General features: G+C 47.2%; 1 protein-coding gene across 1 annotated transcript in view; it reads right to left on the bottom strand.

Annotated features, from left to right (window-relative positions):
- The window catches only part of LOC149334154 (uncharacterized), a 31,215-nt gene that overhangs the window by 1,958 nt on the left and 6,915 nt on the right, over nt 1-22,342 (bottom strand). Inside the window, exons 3-4 of the mRNA XM_089556206.1 lie at nt 7,440-7,507; nt 3,741-3,827 (exon numbers count right to left, since the gene is read on the bottom strand). Coding sequence (XP_089412332.1) covers nt 3,741-3,827; nt 7,440-7,507 — 155 coding nt within the window. The remainder of the gene's footprint in view (nt 1-3,740; nt 3,828-7,439; nt 7,508-22,342) is intronic.

Raw genomic sequence — 22,342 nt, 5'->3', positions numbered from 1 at the left:
TAAATCTGTATACTAGTTTGTGCAAGCAGTGAGCTCGGGCAGTTTGTAATTCTATTGTGGCTTCAGTGCTTGTTTTTTCTTTGTTTGTGCGCTATGTTTTCATCATACCCTCCTATGATAGCCCTTGATTATGGCTGACAGCATGAATAAAAAATCAATGAAGAAGGAATCGATTAAGCCTGGCAAGTGATGACAACGGTTTTCATTAGTGCGGACCGTAAACGGCTGCATCTACGGTTTTATAACTACTCTGACACGAATTTGGTCTGCGTGCTTCAAAAGCCTTGTAAATGTGACTGTGTAAACATCTTACGTCAGTCGAAAGCTAAACACGTATGATATGAACAGCAGTTCACCGATTGATGAACACTCACTGCGCACATGCATTGTTTTTGCGGCTTTCATGGCACCTGGAGTTTTCGTCAGCAATTCTGTTGTCTTTCACTTAGAGTCCGTCTTGCACAAATAGCATTCCAACCCCTTCTTGCTTTTTACGTGCTAAGGGCTTTCTGCTGTTTTTCGCGGCGCTCTTAACGGATGATATCCACGAACCTGCCAAGTTATAAAGTAAAAGCTACGTGTCATTAACGAACTCTGTTTCTTATGAGGTAATACAGAAAGACACGAAAAATTGCTAGTTTATTTGAAATAGCAAGTTTTATTGTAAATGTGCTGAGAATCAGAAAACAGGGCAGCAAAAAATGTGACCATAAAAATCTGCTTCAAAAAATAGTTACATAAGTGAGGCACTCGTCTATCTTTTTTTTTAATGGTCTTTCTTCCGTCGCATTGACGTGCAGGATTTGCTGTGCACTGCAACTACCGCGATCCACGACTGCCCCGCTATTTTAGAATAACTGAAATATACACGTCTGATCAACCAAAATTAATGAGATGATAGGGAGAATAGTCATTGAGCAGAGTTACAGTTATGCCGAACACTAAATACAATTGAAACCTAGACACAAGTTATATCCTTTAATTAAGAGTAAAATACATTTGCGGACTGACATGGTATCTCCCTTTTTGTTTGGTGCCAGGGCTGCCTATTGATGAAGACATGGCCGGCTTTTTTGCTCATCACCAACTTGCACCATCTGTCTACCATCAGTAGCGAACTCCGGGCAACTTAAGAAATATTTCCATTTTGTAATCGAAGATAAAATAAACAATTCGATGAGATATTTAACGTAGTGGTTGTGATAGCGTACTCCTCCTACAAGCTGCAGAATCATATGAACGAAATGATTCCTGCCCACAGAGCGATGTTTTGGGAGCCCAGCAAACTTGAATCGTTTGTCCAAGTTTGCTGAGCTTCTAATTATCCTTTCATATTTTTTGTCGTCTTGCTTTAATGAGCGAATCTACTGACTTTTATCAGTCGTTTTTTTTTGCGGCAGAAGCGTTTTAAACGAAACTTTTGGATATGCGAAGAGGAGGTCGGGCTTTGACAAGCCGCAGTTAGGCGGCTTCTACCCGTCACCTTCTTTTTTCTCCTTGAGAGAGAAAAATAAAGTTGATTTGATTTTTCCCGTGGTAGTCATTACGTAGAGAAGCAACACATTAGGTCATTATGGAGTCTGCTTTTACTGAGTTGCGTAGGCTGTATTGGAACATTAGTTGAGAGGTCTAAAGTAGTTTTCAAAGGCTTTCAATAAAATAAGACTGCAACGGGAATCACAGATTCAAGGAGCCATTGTTTGCTGTATACATCGGTACCAATTACAGCGGCACTGTCAGCATAGCAGCAGTCTGCCTTTTGGAAACGTTTTAAGAGAACATGACAAAGCAAGGATTGGTTTGGTTTGGTTTTATGGGGTTTAACGTCCAAAAGCAACTAAGGCTATGAGAGACGCCGTAGTGGAGGGCTCCGTTTAACCTTGTGTCAAACGATATAAAGGTACAAAAGGAAAAAAAAGCTATGAGGCGTGGAGCATCATCCAGCCATTCTAACTAACCGTTTGCTGCTCAGAGCAGATGACAGTGTGCAATTCCGACCAGGCGCCGCTTCTCGTCTACACGGAGAGCTGTGAGGATCGAATACGTTGTGGGGGCGCTACCGTTGACTTTAGCTTAATTTTCTTTCCGAATTAAAAGAAAAATAGATTCTTGCCACAACCGCGAGGTCTTCTCTTGTTATTGTCATCACAGGGACTGATTTACAAGAATATGTCCTTATTTTCAAAGCTGTCTTCTGCACTACACTACCATTTAAGCAATGTTGCCATCCTCCATTCGCTGTGAACTACAAATAACGTCATTGTCCACAGCAGCGGTGCCACGATAAACCATTGAAATAAACTGACATTTTGAGCGTTCGACCTGATGCAGGTTGTGCACTGAAAAATGAAACGAAGACACGCCTCCGAAAGCTGATTCCACAAATACTGAATACACAAAGGTTCGTGTCAAACACTCGGACACTTCGTTCAACTATCAGTTGCGAGCTAGCCTTCAGCCTCACTAAAAAGCGTACGCTGTATGGCAGGACTAATCGTATGACACTACCCGGAGTTCTGCACGAGGAACGATTGCGTCACAATTTTGATACGAAAAATTGTTTTTGAGCAAAGAAAATGGCAAAATAACTGTTTCAGATCTCGGTGGACACCGCAACCACGCATAGGGGAGAGGTAGAGTCTGGCAATAACATTTAGGGTGCATATGTCGTCGGTTCGAATCCCTGTCGCAAGCTAGCCTCCAATTTCACCAGCAGATGTAAGCTATATATGCAATGAGAAATTGTATGGCACCGCCCGGAACGCTGTACAACAAACGGGAGCTCACAATTTTGGTACGAATGTAGTCAGGAAGAGTGGCGCCAAAATGTGGTCAGTACGGGAGAGGGGGGAGGGGGTGTAAGATGAACAAAATGTATTATGATGGTCTGAAATTGCAGCGCTTGCCTTGCTGTGTGCGTACTACGGTGGTTTGATGAGGTCACTCTATTTTATGCGAAGCATATTACTAGAGCTACACTACAACCCGTCGAGCGCGGCGGTGACCTTTAGCGTGACCACGTGACACCACGTGAAGACATGACGTCACAGCAGAGGAGAGATGGGCTGCCGGCTCGCGCGGTCGGCCGCGGCGGTGGAGGCTCCACATCAGAGGCGCTGCAGCTGACCACGTGACGCTACAGCAGCGGTATAAAGCTGAGTTTGCCTCGCTCTCCGGGCACTTACGAGGCGGCCAGGAGTTGGGATGCCGCCTAGAAGCAGGGCTGATTTGAACGAGAAGCGAAAGCTTCAGCGTGTCACAGAGACCGATGAAGAGCGGGATGAACGTCTGGCTAAGCGGCGTGCTCAATATGCGGCTCGGCGACAACGTTCTACAACTGAAGAACAAAGCGAGGAACTTTATCAAGCTTAGCCATAAATATGCTTCGCATCTGACTAGGCTTAACCTTAGCTAAGCCTCAGCCATTTTTTCTTCCCATCGCCGAAATTTTTGTGCCATCTGCGAATATACATACCAACACACCCCGCTGGCTTTTCTCGTAATGTGGCTATTACAGATTTCGCCTTAATAACTGGAGCACATGTAGAATAGTTTATGCAGGGTTCCTGTTATTGCAACTGCAGACATTGACAAAACCTGAAAAAAATGTAAAACCCTGCAAAACACGACACGCTTCCGGACAGGCGTCGTATATGTTTTCAATGAGGTTATCACGTAGTGGACACACTAGTGAATCACCATACTAAAAGAAGCTATTATATAATAAATAAGAAACTTACGCTCCTTGCCTTCAAGGGGAAAATTCATGACCGCGCAAGTAGCGTAGTCGGTGTACTCGTAGAAGGCAGTGTAGACGTGTGCCGTATCTGCAAACATGTTAAAAAACACCAAAAACACAACACTCTGAGAGGAAATCTTTAGCAAGGTTAGTTTAAGCAAAAATATTTCATTCCATTCCGCTCTTCGTGCTTGCCGCGCAAGGTCACTGATGCGGCCGATAATGGCAAAGCACCATGAAATGAATCTGTATTGAATTTTACAAGTACTGCCTTAAAACGCGCATCATTTGCCGCGAGTCTTGATGTAGATCATAGAGCACAATGATATCTCAGATCAAATCTCCCAAATCTTGTTCCAGAGAAAAATGCGTTGTACGAAATTGGTGGTGGCAGTGAAAACATTTATTAGGCTATATAAGGGACAGGGGGTATGCTTGGATCAGCCCGTTAGGAACCAGTCGTTATAAGCACTAGGTGGAGATCCATAGCTCAATTGGGACCTCAGTGGCGGTGGCCGCCGCCCGGCCGCGCCCGACTAAGGCTTGTTGGGCCTGTAAGTCGTGGCAGCCGAGCAGGATCGCCTCCCAGTCCTCCCGGGTCGGGTTGGAGATAGGGGGGAACGACCAGGTTGGAGGGGCAGGCCCACACCATGTCATAGGTGTCCAAAAACACCGCTCTACAGTGCGGACAGCTGCCGTTGAAGGAAAGGTCAAAATGTTTTAGTGCTGCCGGGCACAGCAATGTATTCGTGAGAAGGCGGAGAAGGAGCCGCCGCCGAGCTAAGCGTTGCGGCTTCGCAAATGAAAAGGGTGCATGTTTGTCCTGTCTAGAAAAATTCAGAGGTCTGGTCGGTGGAATGCTAACCAAATAAGGAATGCTTATTATCGCTGTTCTCACGTGTTTCGGTTGTGACGCGCGAGCATTCATGAAATCTGAGTTGGAACAAATACTCTCCTACGTTCTACGTTGCGGCGACTGATTAGCAAGCGCTAATATACAATCACGCACCCATCTTGCTACTGTCATCGGCTGAGAAAGTGACGATAGACCTGTTTGGGTGAGCGTACCGAAATCATGCCATGTAAATAATGTTCAGTTCGTTTGACACGGCCGGCACGTGCTTGTCAGGCAATTTTGTGAACAATACCAAATGTATGGTTCGTGCTAAATCATATCTTCCGAGGCTGACGATAAGTAAAAGCTTATGATGGATATATCCTGTGGCAATAACCTAAGCATATATTGTGCGGTCAAGCCAATGCTATGTCCTGGCTGCTCCTTAGACAGGCTGGGTTCGTTGCCGGCGTTTATAGGCCATTTTTGAAGCGAAAAGCTTCACCAGGCTCGTCAACACCGCGCTTCGCGTGGGCCACCCCTGGGCGCCGCCGCGGCGCGACTTTCCTCCTCCTCGCCACCCCCTTCCTTCTCCTCCTCGCCACCGGTTTACCCTTCGCCACTGCCGCGTGGTCGCCGCCGCCGTACCAAGGGGAGAAGGTCCTTTTGCAATATTTCGCAAGGCGTTGCGATAACGCGGGAGCGGCGGCAGTGGCCATAAAAGAGGCCGCGCGCCGTGGCGCGCGCTCCATCGCCACTTCTCCTCCTCGCCACCGGTTTAACCCTTGCCGCTGCTGCGCGGTCACCGCCGCCGTCCCAAGAGAATGTTCTTCCGCAAGGCGTTGCGAGAACGCACGCGTGAGCGGCGGCGGCGGCCGTAAAAAAGGCGCAGACATTCGCCATAGAAGGAAGAAAAGAAGACCCAGAAGTGGTAGCGAGGGAGTTGGCTCAAAATCTACACCGCTATCGTGGTGCTCCCAGTGCATTGTGCGCGAACTGCGACAGCCATGACGTTAAACAAAGCACAACTGCAGCTTTTCGCTTGTATATCCAGGCTTAACCAGAGCTAAGCCACTGCCTATTTTTTATTTACTCCTTTATTTTTCGTGCGCTGTTTACTTTCACGCTATGCCCCGCCTCTGAAACCAGCAGCCACTGTGCGCAATAACAGCGCAGCTGCGACGGCTACAGAGAACGGCTGGTCGGATGGAGACGTGTGCCGGCGCCGTTCGCTTCTTCCTGAAGCTGAGCATATTGCAACAATTTCGCAGGTGTCCGCCCAACTGCACTATTCCCCACCGTCATCAACCTCTAGGACATGAACGTTTGAGTGTAATGGGGCCGTGCGGGGGCCCAGGGACCTGCGTGTTCCAAGCTCTCTTTTCTATAATAGAAGTTTTCACCACCACCATCGCGAGAATTTCGCCGTAAAAGATAGCCCCATGGAGGTTGGCATAAACGAGGGTGGTGTTGTGGCGGTTTAGTCGACGCCGAACTAAGGAAAGGAAAGCGTTATAACGGAATCTTTAAGCACCTTGTTGCTGGTTTTCGTTGAGAATCTTGCAACTAAAATTATTTTTATCATTTTTAAAGCATTTTAACAGTACTAATGTCTTATTCTATTTATTTAGTATATAATGCAGACCCTTTTCAGGGTCCAAGCAGCACAGGCATATATTGTTAAAACTCAAAAGATAGAGAACACAATGAAAAGAAAATATACAAAAAAATCAGCAGACAAGTTTTGCGAAACTATTACGATGCCATAACATGGTTCCAATCGAATATTTTCCGCGGAAAAAAACGAATATTTAAAACAGTCAGTTTTCGCAAAATACAGTGTCAATGAGTGAATGGATGATGTCGGGTATATCGTGTGGTTAGAGGGGATATGTACTGTGAAGGATCGAAAGCAAACTCAAGACGATATTTTCTTCTTCGCGTTTCAAGTGTTTCAATATTGTTAGTCGCCATTATGTCAGTGGGAGAGTCGGTGATTTTAAATTTGGAATAGATAAGCCTAACCGCTTTTCTTTGAACCCGTTCTAACTTGTATAACTATATCTATATAACTTTAAAGTATAGGAGTGCAAAAACATATTTTAATCCTAGTATTAAAGACTCAGACGTTCCTTGAAAAATGACAATGAACTCTAGAAATGTGCCTCGAACTGTCCAAGTGGTACTCCTCAAGAATATGGACGAAATCCGTAAAAAGAAATAAAATGAAAAAGTAAAAAAAAAATAATGCTCAGCCATTTTTTTTCTGCCAGGTGGCTAATAAGCTGTCGCTTCTCAGTATTGAACCCAGCCATCGTTTAGCAAGGTAGTTACCGTGTTATGTAATAGATCAGACACCATGCAGACAGCCACAATGATTCTCACTATATGGCCTGAGGAATACGCGGGCTCCTTCTAAGCACGGAAAAAGCTTTCACTTCTCCACAAGACATGAGTTGATGGTGGTTGTGTAGATATTTCAGGCACTGGTTGAATGCCACGAAGAGGCGCCTTAACACCGGCACTCGCTCTAAATGCAGTGCAGTGAAACACACGCGGACTAAATGCTGTCGATGCTGCGTTCTACTCCACGCACTCAGTAGAGTAATTTTTTTTCCCTTGAGTATTTAGAAAGTACGAGGGGCATGAATGTGGCACGTTGGATGTTTTGTGTGTAACTGACAATTTCGTTGGTAGTACACTTTTATTAGAAGCAGTTTTCGAGCAGCGATGGGAGTCGTCACTTAAAGAAATGGTCTCATGTTGACGTGTTTGCATAGAGAAATATGGTAGTAGGCTTCTCTGTATACCTATAGAACGGCAACTGAATCTGCTTAGAAGTATTTGGACAAAGATGGTAATTACCCTGGTTTACGAAGAACGCGCCTTGGCCAGGTGTTCCTCCAAATGAAACGTCAAAAATGACATCCCTCCTGCAAAGCAAAAAAAAAAATTGTAAATGCGTAGAAAGACAAACGCAATTCTAAATCACGAGGGTCTTATAATGAGTAGGTGTGAACATTTGGTGCTCGTGGCCAGCCTGGACAAAAAAAGCAAACCGTATGTGTCATAATATATGTTGTATTCGTCTCTTCATGAAACAGTGCACATTTTACAGAGCTGTCACTGCATTCCCAGCGAAGGAAATTTGCAGTTTGGAAAGTGTGCAGACCTGTTTGATCTTCCTTTGTCTCAGTGGTTCACTCATTTTGAGAAGCAGACAATTCGTAGGAGAACAGCGTTTGCGTCTTTGTTTTCTCTTACAGAAGTTGTTCTGGGGTGATAGCTATGCGGAAGGCTAATGAGCTCCAGTGCTAAACAGTTCCCCTGACCAAAATATGATTGTCGGACATAAAGGCCACAGTTAGCAGCGGGCGATGAGTTGAGTTCGAAAGGAAATTTATTTACTAAAATAGCTCTCATGTAGCATAGCTTTCCCGAAATTGCGAAAAAAAAGAACAGCTTCTTTATCTGTATCTTAACCGTGCATTACAAATACATAAAAATAATGCGCCAGTGCGGTAGCACTGCTAGGCGAATTTTCCGACTTCAGGCATACGTCCGTACAGGGTTGCTCAAAAGTTTCCAGGTCACGGGGTCTGATTTTCAGCAGTATAATCGGGCAACTACAAAACCCCGAAGTTCAAAATCTCTCTAGAGAGTAGGAAAAATATCTTTATCACCACTGAGAACCCTGATAACTTCATAGGCATCTTAAGTACCAGGATATAGCATTGAAAAGAAGACCCTGTGGTCTTGGAATTTTTAACAAACCCTATACGTCCCTGAAACCTGCTTTGTTTCAGGCGGCCCACCTGCCCCCAATGGTTGCAGAAATCCTGTGGCACCGTTTGCATAGTATAGAGAAGCCTCTGCCCAAACGACAAGCTGCGACGGCACTTCTGCTCCTTGAATTTCAATGGTGGCGCTAATCTTGAACGGCACTGCAAGTATTGAAACGAGCGCGGGTGCTACCCCAAATGTAAGAAATCCATAGTTGCCCGAAAGTGAAAGGCAAGACTTGAGAGGGCGATCTTAGAATCTGCAGGTATCCGGGGAAATTTTGCATGAATCAAGCGCAATCTAGCCTCTGGTGGTGCTTCTACGTAAACAGGCTCTGTTTTTGAAAACCATGAAATGGCCAATTTTTCGTAGTTTGATCTTTTTCTTTCAATGATTACTATATCATTATCGAATGCGCAAGTGGACGTGGAAGTGGACCGAAGTGGACGTGGAAGAGCCCCAATGGTGAGACTAAAAATGAAATAGACTTCATACTGTGTGCACACCCTGGCATCGTAGAGAATGTGGAGGTCCTCGGTAAGGTCCGTTGTAGCGACCACAGAATGTTAAGGTCTCGTGCTAGCTTAGATTTGAAGAGGGAACGGAGGAAACTGGTGAAGCGAAAGGCTATTGACGAGTTAGTATAAAGAGGAAAGGTAGAGGAATTCAGAAAGTCGCTGCAAAACAGATTTTCCGCTTTAACTGAAGAAGACGACCGTAGTGTTGAAACAATGAATGATATTCTTACAGCTATCGTTACAGAGTGCGCCGCAGAAGTAGGTGGTAGGATGGTTCGACAGGATACTAGCAAGCTATCTCAGGAGACTAAAGATCTGATTAAGAAACGCCAAAGCATGAGGACGTCTAACTCCACAGACAGGATAGAACTAACAGAGCTATCGAAGTTAATAAATAACCTCAAGGTAGCCGACATCAGAATGTTTAACATGGAGAAAATCGAGCATGCTTTAAGGAACGGAGGTAGCCTAAAATCAGTGAGGAGAAAACTGGGCATAGGTAAAAACCAGATGTATGCGCTAAAAGACAAACAGGGCAATGTCATCAGCAATATGGATAAGATAGTTGAATTAGCCGAAAAGTTCTACACAAATCTATACAGTAGCGAATGTAATCATCAAGTTACTGAGGGAGGCAGTCGAGCACAGCAATGGGACATCCTGCCAGTAACGAAGGAGGAAGTAAAGAAAGCCTTAGGAGCAATGCAAAGAGGGAAAGCAGCTGGTGAGGGTCAGGTAACAGCAGATTTGTTGAAGGACGGAGGAGAGATTGCGCTACAAAAACTAGCCACCCTATATACGCAATGCCTTGTGACCTCGAAAGTACCAGAAGCTTGGAAAAACGCTATAATTATCTTAATTCATAAGAAAGGAGACGTCAAGGACTTGAAGAATTACAGACCAATCAGCTGTAACGGCCTTTATTGGCAAGAGATGACTGATTGTGAAGGCCGGTTAGAGCGGGCAAGGACAGGTCCGGTCGCAGAACAGTTGATGCTCCCACCACGCGCCGCGCGTCGGTTCTGCTACCTCAGCTGCCGATCGTCGTCTTCTCGCCTCGCCCCGCGCATCGGTTCTGTTGTTCCGTCTGCTAAGCGTCTTCCTCTTTACATTTGGCCCCCGGGGAAAAAGAGCCATCCTGGCGATTTAGGGGGTCAACAGGACGCAGGGGTCGTAGTATGGCTTCAAACGCGAAATGTGGACGGTCTCACGCCCACGTCGTCGGAGATCAGATGATGGCGTCACGGGCTCAACAACGTAATTGACGGGAGAAGTGCGCTCAAGGACACGGTAGGGTCCGTGGTAGTTGGGCAGCAATTTGGTATAGAGACCTGGTGCAGCAGAAGGCACACGGAGCCAAACAAGAGATTGCGGCTGAAAAGTGTCTGTGCCATGGGAGTGGTCGAAGCGGTATTTTTGGCGCCCTTGGTCGTCGGACGTGAATGACCGGGCGAGCTGGCGGCACTGTTCAGCGTGTCGGGAGGCTTCAGATACGGTTGTGGTTTCTGACGAATCAGGATGGTACGGAAGAATAGTGTCGAGCGGCGAGGATGGTTCACGGCCGTATAGAAGGAAGAATGGTGAGAAACCAGTAGTGCTCTGCGTAGCGGTGTTGTAGGCATATGTGACGAAGGGGAGGATGACGTCCCAGTTAGAATGGTCTGCCGCCACGTACATTGACAACATGTCACCTAATGTTCGATTGAAACGTTCTGTCAAGCCGTTCGTCTGGGGATGATAGGCAGTAGTGGTGCGGCGAGTAATGTTGCATTGCTGCAGAAGAGATGAAACGACGTCTGACAGAAACACCCGCCCACGGTCGCTCAACAATTCACGCGGGGCTCCGTGCCGAAGGATGAAATGGTGCAAAAGGAAGGCTGCAACATCCCGCGCCGTAGCAGCTGGGAGGGCAGCTGTTTCGGCGTACCGGGTCAGGTGGTCTACAGCGACGATGACCCAGCGGTTTCCTGCAGCAGTGTAGGGAAGTGGGCCATACAGGTCAATGCCAACTCGTTCAAATGGCCTGGATGGGCAAGGCAAAGGCTGCATAGCGCCGGTCGAATGGTGATGACCCGGCTTGCGGCGCTGGCAATCGGGGCAGGACCGGACGAATTTTCGAACGTAGTTATACATGCCGCGCCAGTAATAGCGGAGGCGAAGCCGGTTGTAGGTCTTGAAAGCACCGCCGTGACCAGCTTGCGGGTCGCTATGAAAGGCTGCGCATATTTCTGAGCGTAAATGTCCAGGGATCACTAGGAGCCACTTGCGGCCATCAGAGAGATAATTTCGGCGGTACAAAATGCCATCATTAATAGTGAAGTGGGCAGCCTGACGGCGGATTGCGCGCGGTACCGACACGGCAGAACGGTCTGAAAGATAGCGTATAAGAGAAGTGATCCAAGGGTCCTTAGACTGCTCGTTGAGCATATCGTCCAATGACAAGGAGGCGCAGTCGATGGCGGGAGGAGAGGCACTTTCATTGGCTAGAGGTGAACGAGACAAAGCGTCGGCGTCGTTATGCTTCCTGCCAGAGCGATAGATGACACGACACGGACAAACTGCTTGATCTGGAGCAATAGCGAGCTGTCCTCTGTCGTCATGCTGAGGCTAGTTACTGTGTCTGTCTGTGCAGAGGGCTGCCGAGTGAAAACGCGCTGTCGGCGGAGCTCATCGTAGCTTTGGCAGTGGTCGAAGATTTCGGTGACAGATGTAACGTTCTTGCCCACAAGCATATTGAAAGCGTCATCTTCGATTCCTTTCAGAATGTGTTTAACTTTATCGGCCTCCGCCATAGACGCATTGACGCGCTTGCAGAGATTGACGACATCTTCTATGTAGCTGGTGTATGATTCACCACTCTGCTGTGCGCGAACGCGAAGACGCTGCTCGGCGCGAAGTTTGCGTACTGCAGGACGGCCGAAGATGTCGGAGAAGCTGGTTTTAAATGCGGTCCAGGTGGTAAAGTCCGATTCGTGGTTCTGGTACCAAAGGTGGGCAACGCCGGTTAGGTAGAAGATTACATTGGTGAGTTTCATAGTGTCGTCCCATCGGTTATGTGCGCTCACCCTGTCGTAAGAGGACAACCAGTCTTCCACGTCGTGATCGTCCGTGCCGCTGAAGACGGCAGGGTCGCGCTGGCGGAGCGCACCATGGCAAGCGACGGGTGCCGGTGAGGACTGGCTGGCTGGTTGGCGTTGGCAGGCATAGGGGTAGTGATAGTCCGGTTACGTAGCTCCAGGACGGGATTCCGCAACCTCCACCAAGATGTAACGGCCTTTATTGGCAAGAGATGACTGATTGTGAAGGCCGGTTAGAGCGGGCAAGGACAGGTCCGGTCGCAGAACAGTTGATGCTCCCACCACGCGCCGCGCGTCGGTTCTGCTGCCTCAGCTGCCGATCGTCGTCTTCTCGCCTCGCCCCGCGCATCGGTTCTGTTGTTCCGTCTGCTAAGCGTCTTCCTCTTTACACAGCTTATTGTCCGTTGCCTACAAAGTATTTACTAAGGTAATCGCTAATAGAGTCAGGACAACCTTGGACATTAGTCAACCAATTGATCAGGCAGGCTTTCGTAAAGGATACTCGAAAATAGACCACATTCACACTATCAATCAGGTGACAGAGAAATGCGCAGAATATAACCAACCGCTATATGCCGGGTGTCCCAGCTAAATGTAATCAAATTTTTAAAAAAGGCGAAGTGTCCTAGTCCAGTGAAACCAACTGAGGGTTGTTCTTAGTCGCTTGGCCCTGTTTGAGTGTTTTTTCGTTCTTCAAAGTTAATTAATTAGTCAAGTTTAATTAGCTAACTTTTTAATTATTGACTTCAGGAGAAAAGTGTGAATGAAAAAGTTTTAGATCGCCTCGAAACACCGCTAGTAGTGCTGTTTCCGTCAAGTTACGATTTACTTATCTTCATTTATTGGCCTTAAAAGAAAGTTATCACGTGACCACCTGCTCGCTCACTTCTTTGCCCCAATCTGCGCCCAAAGTCTCATCTAGGAGGGAACATCAGAAAAATCGGATTTTATTCTTTAGGGCGTGTCTTGGGACGTTGAAGTGGCACAGTTGTCATGTGGAAGCTTTTTCTTTTTGTGTTGGTTATGGTTAAAGGCCGGTAAAAAAACTACTTTAAGTAAGTATTACTTTGCTGCAAATGTCTCAGTAAGCTGTTTCTGAAAGCGATCTACAACTTTTCCATTCACACTTTGTTCCTTAAGTCAATAATTAGAAAGTTAGTTAATTAACCTTGACTAATTAGTCAACCGTGAAGAACGAAAAAAATACTGCAGACTAGGTCACGCGATTCTAAACAACATCATTTGGTTTCAGACGGCTAGGGCATTCCGCGTTTTTTAAAGGCTTGGTTACATTTAGGTGGGACACCTGGTATAGCCTTCATTGATTACCAGAAAGCATTTGACTCAGTGCAAACCTCAGCTGTCTTGCAGGCATTGCGGAATCAGGGTGTAGAAGAGTGTTATGTGAAAATATTGGAAGATTTTTATAACGATCGCACAGCTACTATAGTTCTCCATAAAGACAGCAATAAAATTCCAATACGGAAAGGTGTCAGGCAGGCAGACACGATCTCGCCAAGGCCTTTCACTGCCTGCTTACAAGAGGTATTCCGGGGACTGGAATGGGAACAGTTGGGGATAAGAGTTAATGGAGAATGCCTGAGTAATTTCCGATTCGCTGATGACATTGCTTTGCTAAGCCACTCAGGACAAGAATTGCAAAGCATGATCAATCAGTTAGACAGGCAGAGCAGAACGGTGGGGCTAAGAATTAACATGCAGAAAACCAAAGTAATGTTCAACAGCCTAGCAAGGGAACAGCAGTTCGCAATTGGTAGCGAGGTGCTGGAAGTAGTAAGAGAATGTCTACTTAGGGCAGGTAGTGACAGCAGATCCAGATCATGAAAGGGAAATAACTAGAAGAATAAGAATGGGGTGGAGCGCATATGGCAGGTTCTCTCAGATCCTGAATAGTAGCTTACGAATATCCCTGAAGAGAAAAGTATACAACAGCTGTATCCTACCGGTACTCACCTATGGGGCAGAAACGTGGAGGCTAACAAAGAGGGTTCAGCTTAAGTTAAGAACAACGCAGCGAGCTATGGAAAGGAAAATGATAGGTGTAACGTTAAGAGATCGGAAGAGGGTGGAGTGGGTGAGGGAACAAACACGGGTTAATGACATCTTAGTTGAAATCAAGAGGAAGAAATGAGCTTGGGCAGGGCATGTAATGCGAAGGCAAGATGACCGCTGGTACTTAAGGGTAACGGAGTGGATTCCAAGAGAAAGCAAACATAGCAGGGGACGGCAGAAAGTTAGGTGGGCGGATGAGAAGTTAAGAAGTTTGCGGGGATACAGTGGCGGCAACTGACAAAGGACAGGGTTAATTGGAGAGACATGGGACAGGCCTTTGCCCTGCAGTGGGTGTAGTCAGGCTGATTATGATGATGAATGCGCAAGTGCCACTTTTACATCTGTATTTTACTGTAATCGTGAAGCGAAGCGCAGGCGCGCTGTTTTTAGATGCGGCTCGTAAGTTTAAATAAATTTCAGAATTGCGTCCAGCGCTCGCTCTGCCGGCATCGTATTTTACGTCCTGTCTGAAGTCGCGCTTCCTTTTCCAGAACATAACATCCACACATCATCTGTTAATATACTTTAGAGGCGGCCTCATCGGATGATTTCACTGAAACTAAAGCTGCCTCACCGGGTTCTCAGATATTTATCAGGACGCACAGGTATGCGAGCTGAGAATGGCTCAAATAAGAGAATACCAGCTTTGAAATGGCAGAAACCCATGTGTGGTGGACACTATTCAAGGGCCGGCGCCTCTATAGAACACGTACGCGGATAGAATATAAAAGATTTATTCGGTGTTCAGAAGACAGTCCTAATGGCTTCTATTCGGCCAATATTCTAGAGATAGAGTGCGTAACTGGCGACAAGCCTTAATCTGAGAAAGACCGTTTTCTACCCTTTTCAAGGCGATCAACTCTTCGAACAAGATATCTCAATCCGTCGAATAAAGACGACCCCGTGGAACCCTCTGATTATTCGTGTGAGATTCCATAGCAATTTGTATGAAACAGTACATGAAGCGTGCACAGTGGCGTCTTGATAATGGAGCGTTGGTTATGGCTCAACATACGTGTTTTCAAGAGGCCGGTTGGCTTCTGGATTGGGTTGATCATTAAACACAGTGCGTCATGTTAAAAAAAGACGCCACAAGGAAGCCATCTACTTCAATTTATTTGCTTTAGCTCGTTGTTTTACCCCTTGATACGGCGCCTATAGAGATACCCATGCCTCTACTGGTGTGTTAGGAACCTCATCATACGGCAGACTGTCATATGCTCTCACCGAAATCTTCTGTGTGCGCTTGTTTACCAAGGACATGACTTTTAAGGTTGGCTAATGAGTGGGTGCATTCGAAACATGCCGTGAGGTTACATAATTTTAATGTGCCGTGTGGATGTGCGCTTTGGCTCGGCCGTCTCATGCGGTCTCAGGCACGATGCAAATGTTGATTTCATTTATTCGTCCGAGAAGAGGATATTAATAAATTTTTTCAATATTAAAACACCCTTAGAGAGCTTACCAAATAGGACAAATAGCCCCTTCTTGCGTACCTTAAGCCATGCATGCATTTATGGCAGCAATAACTTTACCTTTTAAGAGAGAGAGAGAGACTCTTTAATGAAGAGCAGAGAATTTAGCCGGCGCTTAAAAATCGCTGGCATACTACTCTGCGTAGGGAGGGGAATTTGGGAGATAAAGACAGAAGGAGAGCAGAGTGGAAGAGGTAAAAAAAAACGAAGATAAAATGCGGCCATGAAATGGGTACTAAGGATGCAATGGCGAGAATTGATGTAACCTATGGAGTGATGGAGTGCATAGTCCGTCAAATGGGCTGACGAAGTTCACTGCATGAAGAATGCATGAAGGTGACGTGCAAGTGAGTTTAAAGCTTATCAAGATGTCCAATGTCTTTTAAATATGTGAATAGAAAAGTCATTGCAAGTCTCTGTTGCCTAAGGCAGGCTAAGAGACCTAAAACTTTGTCCATTGTAAGGGGCACTGAGCAGAGCTTCTGCATGCAATGTTCATAGTACGCACGCTCGTTGGCATATGCAGGGCACTCAAGCAAGATATGCTCCACAGTTTCTATCGCGGCACAGTTGTCACAGTGCGGACTGTCCATTTGTCTAAAACGGTATCGTAAGCCGTTTGTATATGCAGCATTAAGACGAAGTCGATGATAGTGTTTCCAGATGTCGAGGAATTCTGGGTGAGAGTCTTGATCTAAGATGTGGGTCTATTGAGTGAAGAAATTGGTACTGATATGTCGGCAAACTCCAAAGCCGATACATTTCTTCGGAAGCAAAACTTTTGGCCACCTGGGACGCATCAGATTTCGTAAAAAAAGTTCTAATGTATCTCCGATGTTGGTGGCCCTTACGGGCCGCTTCATCTGCTTTTTCATTAGCCTGAATGCCACAGTGAGCAGGTACCCACTGAAATGTTATGCAGTGGCCTGCGGCAATAGCTAAATGATGTAGATATCCGATGTCCAGGGAAACTGGCTGGTGATTTGTTTTCTTCAGCAGGTTGGCCAGGATCTGAAGAGATGCTTTCGAATCGGTGAAGATAACCCAACGGTCGGCGGTACGGCGCAGGATGTAAGAAACAGCTTCCTTAATGCCGTGAAGCTCAGCTGTCGTAGAGGATGTCCTCCGCTGCAGCCGGTAAGAAAGGGCATGGCCTATTGAGGGCACATAAAGGCCACATGAAGAGGTTTCTTTAGTAGTTGAGCCATCGGTGAAGATATGGGTGTGCTGCCTATATTCCTCCGTTAAGTAGGCGAGAGTAGTTTGCAGAAGAGCTGCCTGTGGCATGCGGCTCTTTGCATTCACACCTGGAACAAACTTCTTCACCTTTAGAGGAGAGAGTGTCCATGGAGGAAAGGTCAGAGGTAGTAGTTTCTGTGGCTGATTAATAGTAGGGATGGGCAGGAGCTGCACTGCCTGGCCAAAGCTAAAGTTGCTGTGAGTTAGGTGGACACGGTGCAGGAAGTGCTTCTTCCCTTGAAGAACATGGCGGAGATGGGTACGCATAGTTTCCTGGGCGGCAATCACCTCTAGTGGGAGACATCCTGCCTCCTCTACTGTTCCTGATGCAGAGGAACCCTTTGGGAGGCCAAGGCATATTCGCAGGCAGTTGTTCCGTGCGGCAACGAGAGACTTATTGCTTGATGTAGATAATCTTTGAAACACTGGTAGACAGTAGCGCAAGGTTCCTTCAACGTAGGCTTTTTCAAGCAGAAGCATTGATCGGCAGTTGCTACCCCACCTTGTTCCCGCCATGAACCTAAACACTTGCGATGCTGCAGTGATCCTCTCGCGGAGTTTTTTGATCTGAGGTGTCCATGACAGATTATAGTCGATTACAACACCCAGGAATCGCTGAGATTGTACATATGGTAGCGATCGTCCGCCTAGGAGCAGCGGATATCGGGTTATCGTTTTTCTTGTAAACGCCATTGCAACACTCTTTTCTGGCGAGAGACGAAGACCTCTGGAAGCCAGGTACATCGAAATGTGCAATAGCGCTCTCTGTAGACGTTGCTGGGTGATATAGCGCGAACGTGATGCGGTCCAGATGCCGATATCATCAGCATAAATTGTTATATGGACCCCTCGCGGAAGGTTTCTTCTTATGTGTATAAGGGCAATATTGAACAGGAGAGGGCTGAGCACCGCTCCCTGTGGTACGCCCCTCTCTACTGCGTGAAAGCGTGTTGGACCGTTTGGAGTGGTCATAAAAATTTGCCGTTCTTTCAAATAATGCCCAATCCATTTGTATAGCTTTCCTCCAAGGCCAAGACTGGCAAAGGCGGCGAGTATTGCATGGTGAAAGACAGAGTCAAAGGCGGCCTTGATGTCTAGGAAAACGGCTGTCGGGATGTACCCAGCATGAAGGTACTCCTCAATTGATGAGACGAGGGAGATGATATTGTCAGTCGCAGACCTGTTTTGACGGAACCCGTTCATTTCTTGGGGGAACTCATTTCGGCTTTCTAGGAACCAAGTTATGCGTTTGCAGATCATGCGCTCCATGAGCTTACCTACGCAGCTCAGTAGGGCAATGGGCCGGAATGATGCGTAGCTTGTTGGCTGCTTACAGGGTTTCAAAACAGGCACAATTTTCGCCAGCTTCCATTCCGTGGGGACCTCACCAGTCATCCAGGAAGAATTGTAATACTCCAGGAGTCGAAGACGGGAGGTGTGGGGTAGCTTTGCAATGGCTTCATAGGTCACTTCATCATGACCCGGAGACGTGTGTCTATTTGTCTCCGCGATAGCTGTGGATAGTTCTTCCATTGTGAAAGGCAGGTCTAACGCTGGCACTGCCGCCTTTGGGATGCCTGATTGACCATTTGCGGAGAGTGTCGAATGCCCTGACCCTGCCGACAGTAGCCTGCAGTATTCTTCTGAGACTTCTTTTATAGATTTTTGTTCGTGAAGGGAGAGTGCAGCGAAGGGGTGGAGTTGTTGAGGTGGCGTGCGCATACCTCTAACTATCCGCCAAATATTGGTTACTGGTTGGCGCACATCCAGCGTAGAACAAAAGTCACGCCACTTTTGCCGACTGAGTTTATCCATATAGCGTCGAATGTGACGTTGTGCCCGTCGGCATGCACGTAGGTCATCGAGGCTTTTTGTGCGCAGAGCTTTCCTTTCAGCTCGCCGGCGTATAGCGCAGAGCCTTTGAAATGTGTCATCATTTGAAGGTAGGCTATCATTTTTAGTTGTAATTTGTGTACTCGCTCTCAGGCAATACGCCATTGTTGATGCTAATTCCTCATTGCGAGTTGCCGCAGTAATTCCTCTGCTTACAGCGCCCTTGTATGCGTCCCAGTCTGTATATTTTGTAAGGAATTTCTTTGGGTTCCTCTGCGCATGGAAAGCCGATATGAGGATTGGGTAATGGTCGCTTCCGCGTGTCTCCAAATCAGTGCACCAGCCAAAGTTGTGGGCGAATGAACTTGTGACAAATGTCAAGTCGATGCTGCTGGTAGTCGTCGGGCCTCGGAGGTAGGTGATGCTGCAATCATTTAATGGCTGAACCGAATGCTTGGAGAGAAGTTTTGCAAGCTTGGCACCTCGGGCACATGTATGTGAGCTGCCCCAAATTTCATTATGAGCATTGAAGTCCCCGCAAATAATATGCGGTGAGGGCGTCCTTGCTATCAAGTTATCAAGTCTCATAGCATCAAATGGCGTGCCTGGCTCAAGATATACTCCAATCAGAGTGTACTGTTGTCCGGCAATAACTGTGACAGCGCACACGTATTCATTGTCGCTGTGAGGCGGGACATCAACCGATGAGGCCGGGATATCCTTGCGAAAGCCTATCAGCAATCTGCTGACGTTATCTGGTCGTTGTGAATGATGGAAATAGTATCCGTGGAGTCGGAAAGTTTCCTCGACGCGTGATTCACAGATGACTATGAAGGGGAAGCGGTACGCTCGCACGAGCTGTCGGAAATCTGAGAGTTTAGAGCGTAGCCCGCGAGCGTTCCACTGGAAAATGGTGCATGTACGAAAGATGTTGTGGATTGTCAGCTGCGGCGAAGTTCTCGCTGTGGAAGCCATGATTACTGAAGTGTGGTATTACGCCCCTGCGGAGCGTAGGAGAGCGACACCAACGGCTCCATTGCAAGGACAGCTTCTACTTCTGGGAGTCCTCCTGACGAGGGGATTGCACGGATAAGAGCATTGATGGCTGCAAACAGCATCGGAATGAGTAGGCTTGTGATATCTTGTTCAGAGTTTCCGGTTTGCTGCTTGTCGCTGATCTTCCTGTCATGTTGTGGCGCCTTAGGCTCGGAGCGAGCGACGCTGTTTGTCGGGTCTTGTGCAGTGCGCTGCGGCAGCTTTGATGAAGGAGAAGAACCAACGGACTTCCCACGCTTCTTTTTTACTGCATCAGCGTAGGTCTTGTCAGGTGCTTTCCCACGCTGTGTTGACTGATTCTCGGAAAGAGCTGCCGTAGTCGTGAAAACCACGTCGGGGTTAGGTGGTGGTTCATGGCGCTTAGGGGGTTTTCCTTGTGTTTGCTCTGCCGTGCGAGCAACTGTGGCTGCTTTCTTTTTATAACACCCTCCGTAGGAAGTAGGGTGAGGGCCACCGCAGTTAGCGCATTTAGGTTGTGCTCTCGAAGTGCATTCTTTGTGCGAGTGGGGGCCAGCACACACTTTGCAGCGCACGGGGCCGTTACAATGTCTTGATATGTGGCCATGCCCTGACATTTATAGCACTGAGTTGCTGCTCCGACGTATTCAGTTATAGGGTAACTACAGAACCCAAGTGTTACTCTTTTTGGTAGCGGCGCATCTTTTGCGAATTCCAGTATAACTGCGCGACGGCGTACCTCTTTGATCTTTCCACCATCCTCAGGAGTGTAGGCGGTGAGCCTCCTTGCTGAAAGGACACCTTGGTCACGTAGATATTCCTTCAGATCTTCGTCTGTGTAGGTGACAGGTACATCTTGTATTTTGCCATAGCTTGCCATGTAAGAGTATGGGACTCGGGCCTCTACGGCCACTCCAGCCAGCTTAGTTACCGTGAGCAGACGGTTGGCGGCGGGCAGCGTCGATACTGTAACCATCAGGCTTCCATCCTTGTGAATGCGATGGCTGAGGACTTTTTCTTGTGCCGATGCTACAACCTCCGAAGCCACAGTGTTGGGGTTGGCTTTCCATAGGCTTCCTCCTTCCTCGGTGGGCCTGAAGACTACAGGAACACCGGTAGCTCTCTTTTTCTTGTACGAGACAACTGTGAACGATGCTTGGTCCATGTCCTGTGGATGATCGGTCAGAGGCTCGTTGGTTGCTTGGTCGTCACGCAGCCTCTTGTTTGCCGGGCCCTGGTCTGTAGCCGCAACTACAGGGGCCGCTGGACCCGCCGCTGCCGCTGCTGCCATCAGTGCAGCATGGAGTTCAGCTGGTGGTGATGTTCCGTGTCGGCGTTGATACGGCGCACAGCGCCGAGGAGGCCGCTTGACGTGCTTTTGCCGGCGGCCAGGGACCCCCAGGTCGTCGCACGTCGAGAACACACTCCACAAAAAAGTGAAAAACCTCTGAAGCGAGAAAATAAAGCCGAAAATTACGGACCGGTGTCAGACAGCCGGCCCACTAATCATCGTCTTCTTCGTTCTCCTCTTTACCTTTTAAAAGAAACATCGCGTCACAATATGCGCAGTGTTCCTTTTAAAAGAACACTCTGCGCATATTGTGACGCGATGTTTCTGGCGTCACCATGACTGCAGCTGCTGTAGTTTCACGACAGCACATATGACCTGAATGCACCACTACCTGGCGTTAATTTCCACAAATTTCAGATGCATATGTGCGCAAACGTGTCATGAACACACGTCTTCCAGACGTGTGCGTATGAAGCTCGCTCGTTGAGTGACAATAACATTACTCAGCAGATAAGCCGAGCTGGTAAACCATTCCAATGGCGACTGTCCTAAAAAGACACATTCAAACTGGCGCTTAGATAGGACGGGGGGTTGTCTGTTCATTTCAAGGGGATGACGAAGGCGTAGAAATAAAGCACTGCCGACAAATTGAAGTTTCTTTGATTTTCAGTCGGTTTCTTTCCTGGTGGACTCTGTAATAAAACCAAAGAGCCAGAGAAAAATGTTCCGAAAACGCTACCATCATAAATATCCTAATTTTAATAACTTTCCTTGCGCTTGCCAGTATGATTTCTGAGTACAAGTCCTGGTGGGCAAAAACATCCCTCTTTGTCTGGCGCGCCTGTCACGTTTCCTTGTTCTAATTTAGATCATGCTTTCTCTCACTGCGTTACCAGCAAGCCACACAATTTGCACATCAAAATTTTGCTCCAAAATTTCATGTCTCAGGACAAAGACGCGAGGAAAAAGTTTACAGGGACGCTGCATTTTCTAGCAGTTTTTTAATATTGCCGCGTAGCGGTCACTTCAGTCCGGCGAGCAGGATGACAGCTAAAATGGCTTCCAAATAAAACTCTATTTTGGCTGACTTGCACCCGAAAAGAACTTAATGACTGGGCGGCGGCGTAGCAACAAGTGTGCTCGGTGGTCGTCGATCAGAATGCCCGCTGATCTCGTCCAAGCACAATCTAGATCTGACAACGAACTTTCGAGATACGGCGTGCTAAATAACCACAATAGTCTGGAACGACGTAGAATCACTTGCGCCGGGCTGCGATCCTTCTGAATAAATCTGGTCGCGTCTTGCATAAAAAATAAAGTGGCAAAGCCATGTGCCGGCGGCCTTAAACACGAAGTAATAACCATTACAAAGCTTCGCGGCAATAATCCACGGCACTGTATTAATTTTGAGTGTAAAATGGCCGTTTGCAGCAGTGCATTTAGAAGAACTTTTTGTTGGGCTAGA

The sequence above is a fragment of the Amblyomma mixtum genome, chromosome 8 (assembly GCF_055824585.1).
Source record: "Amblyomma mixtum isolate Tamu chromosome 8, ASM5582458v1, whole genome shotgun sequence".
Lineage (NCBI taxonomy): Eukaryota > Metazoa > Arthropoda > Arachnida > Ixodida > Ixodidae > Amblyomma > Amblyomma mixtum.
This window is presented reverse-complemented; position numbering and strand designations above follow the sequence as displayed.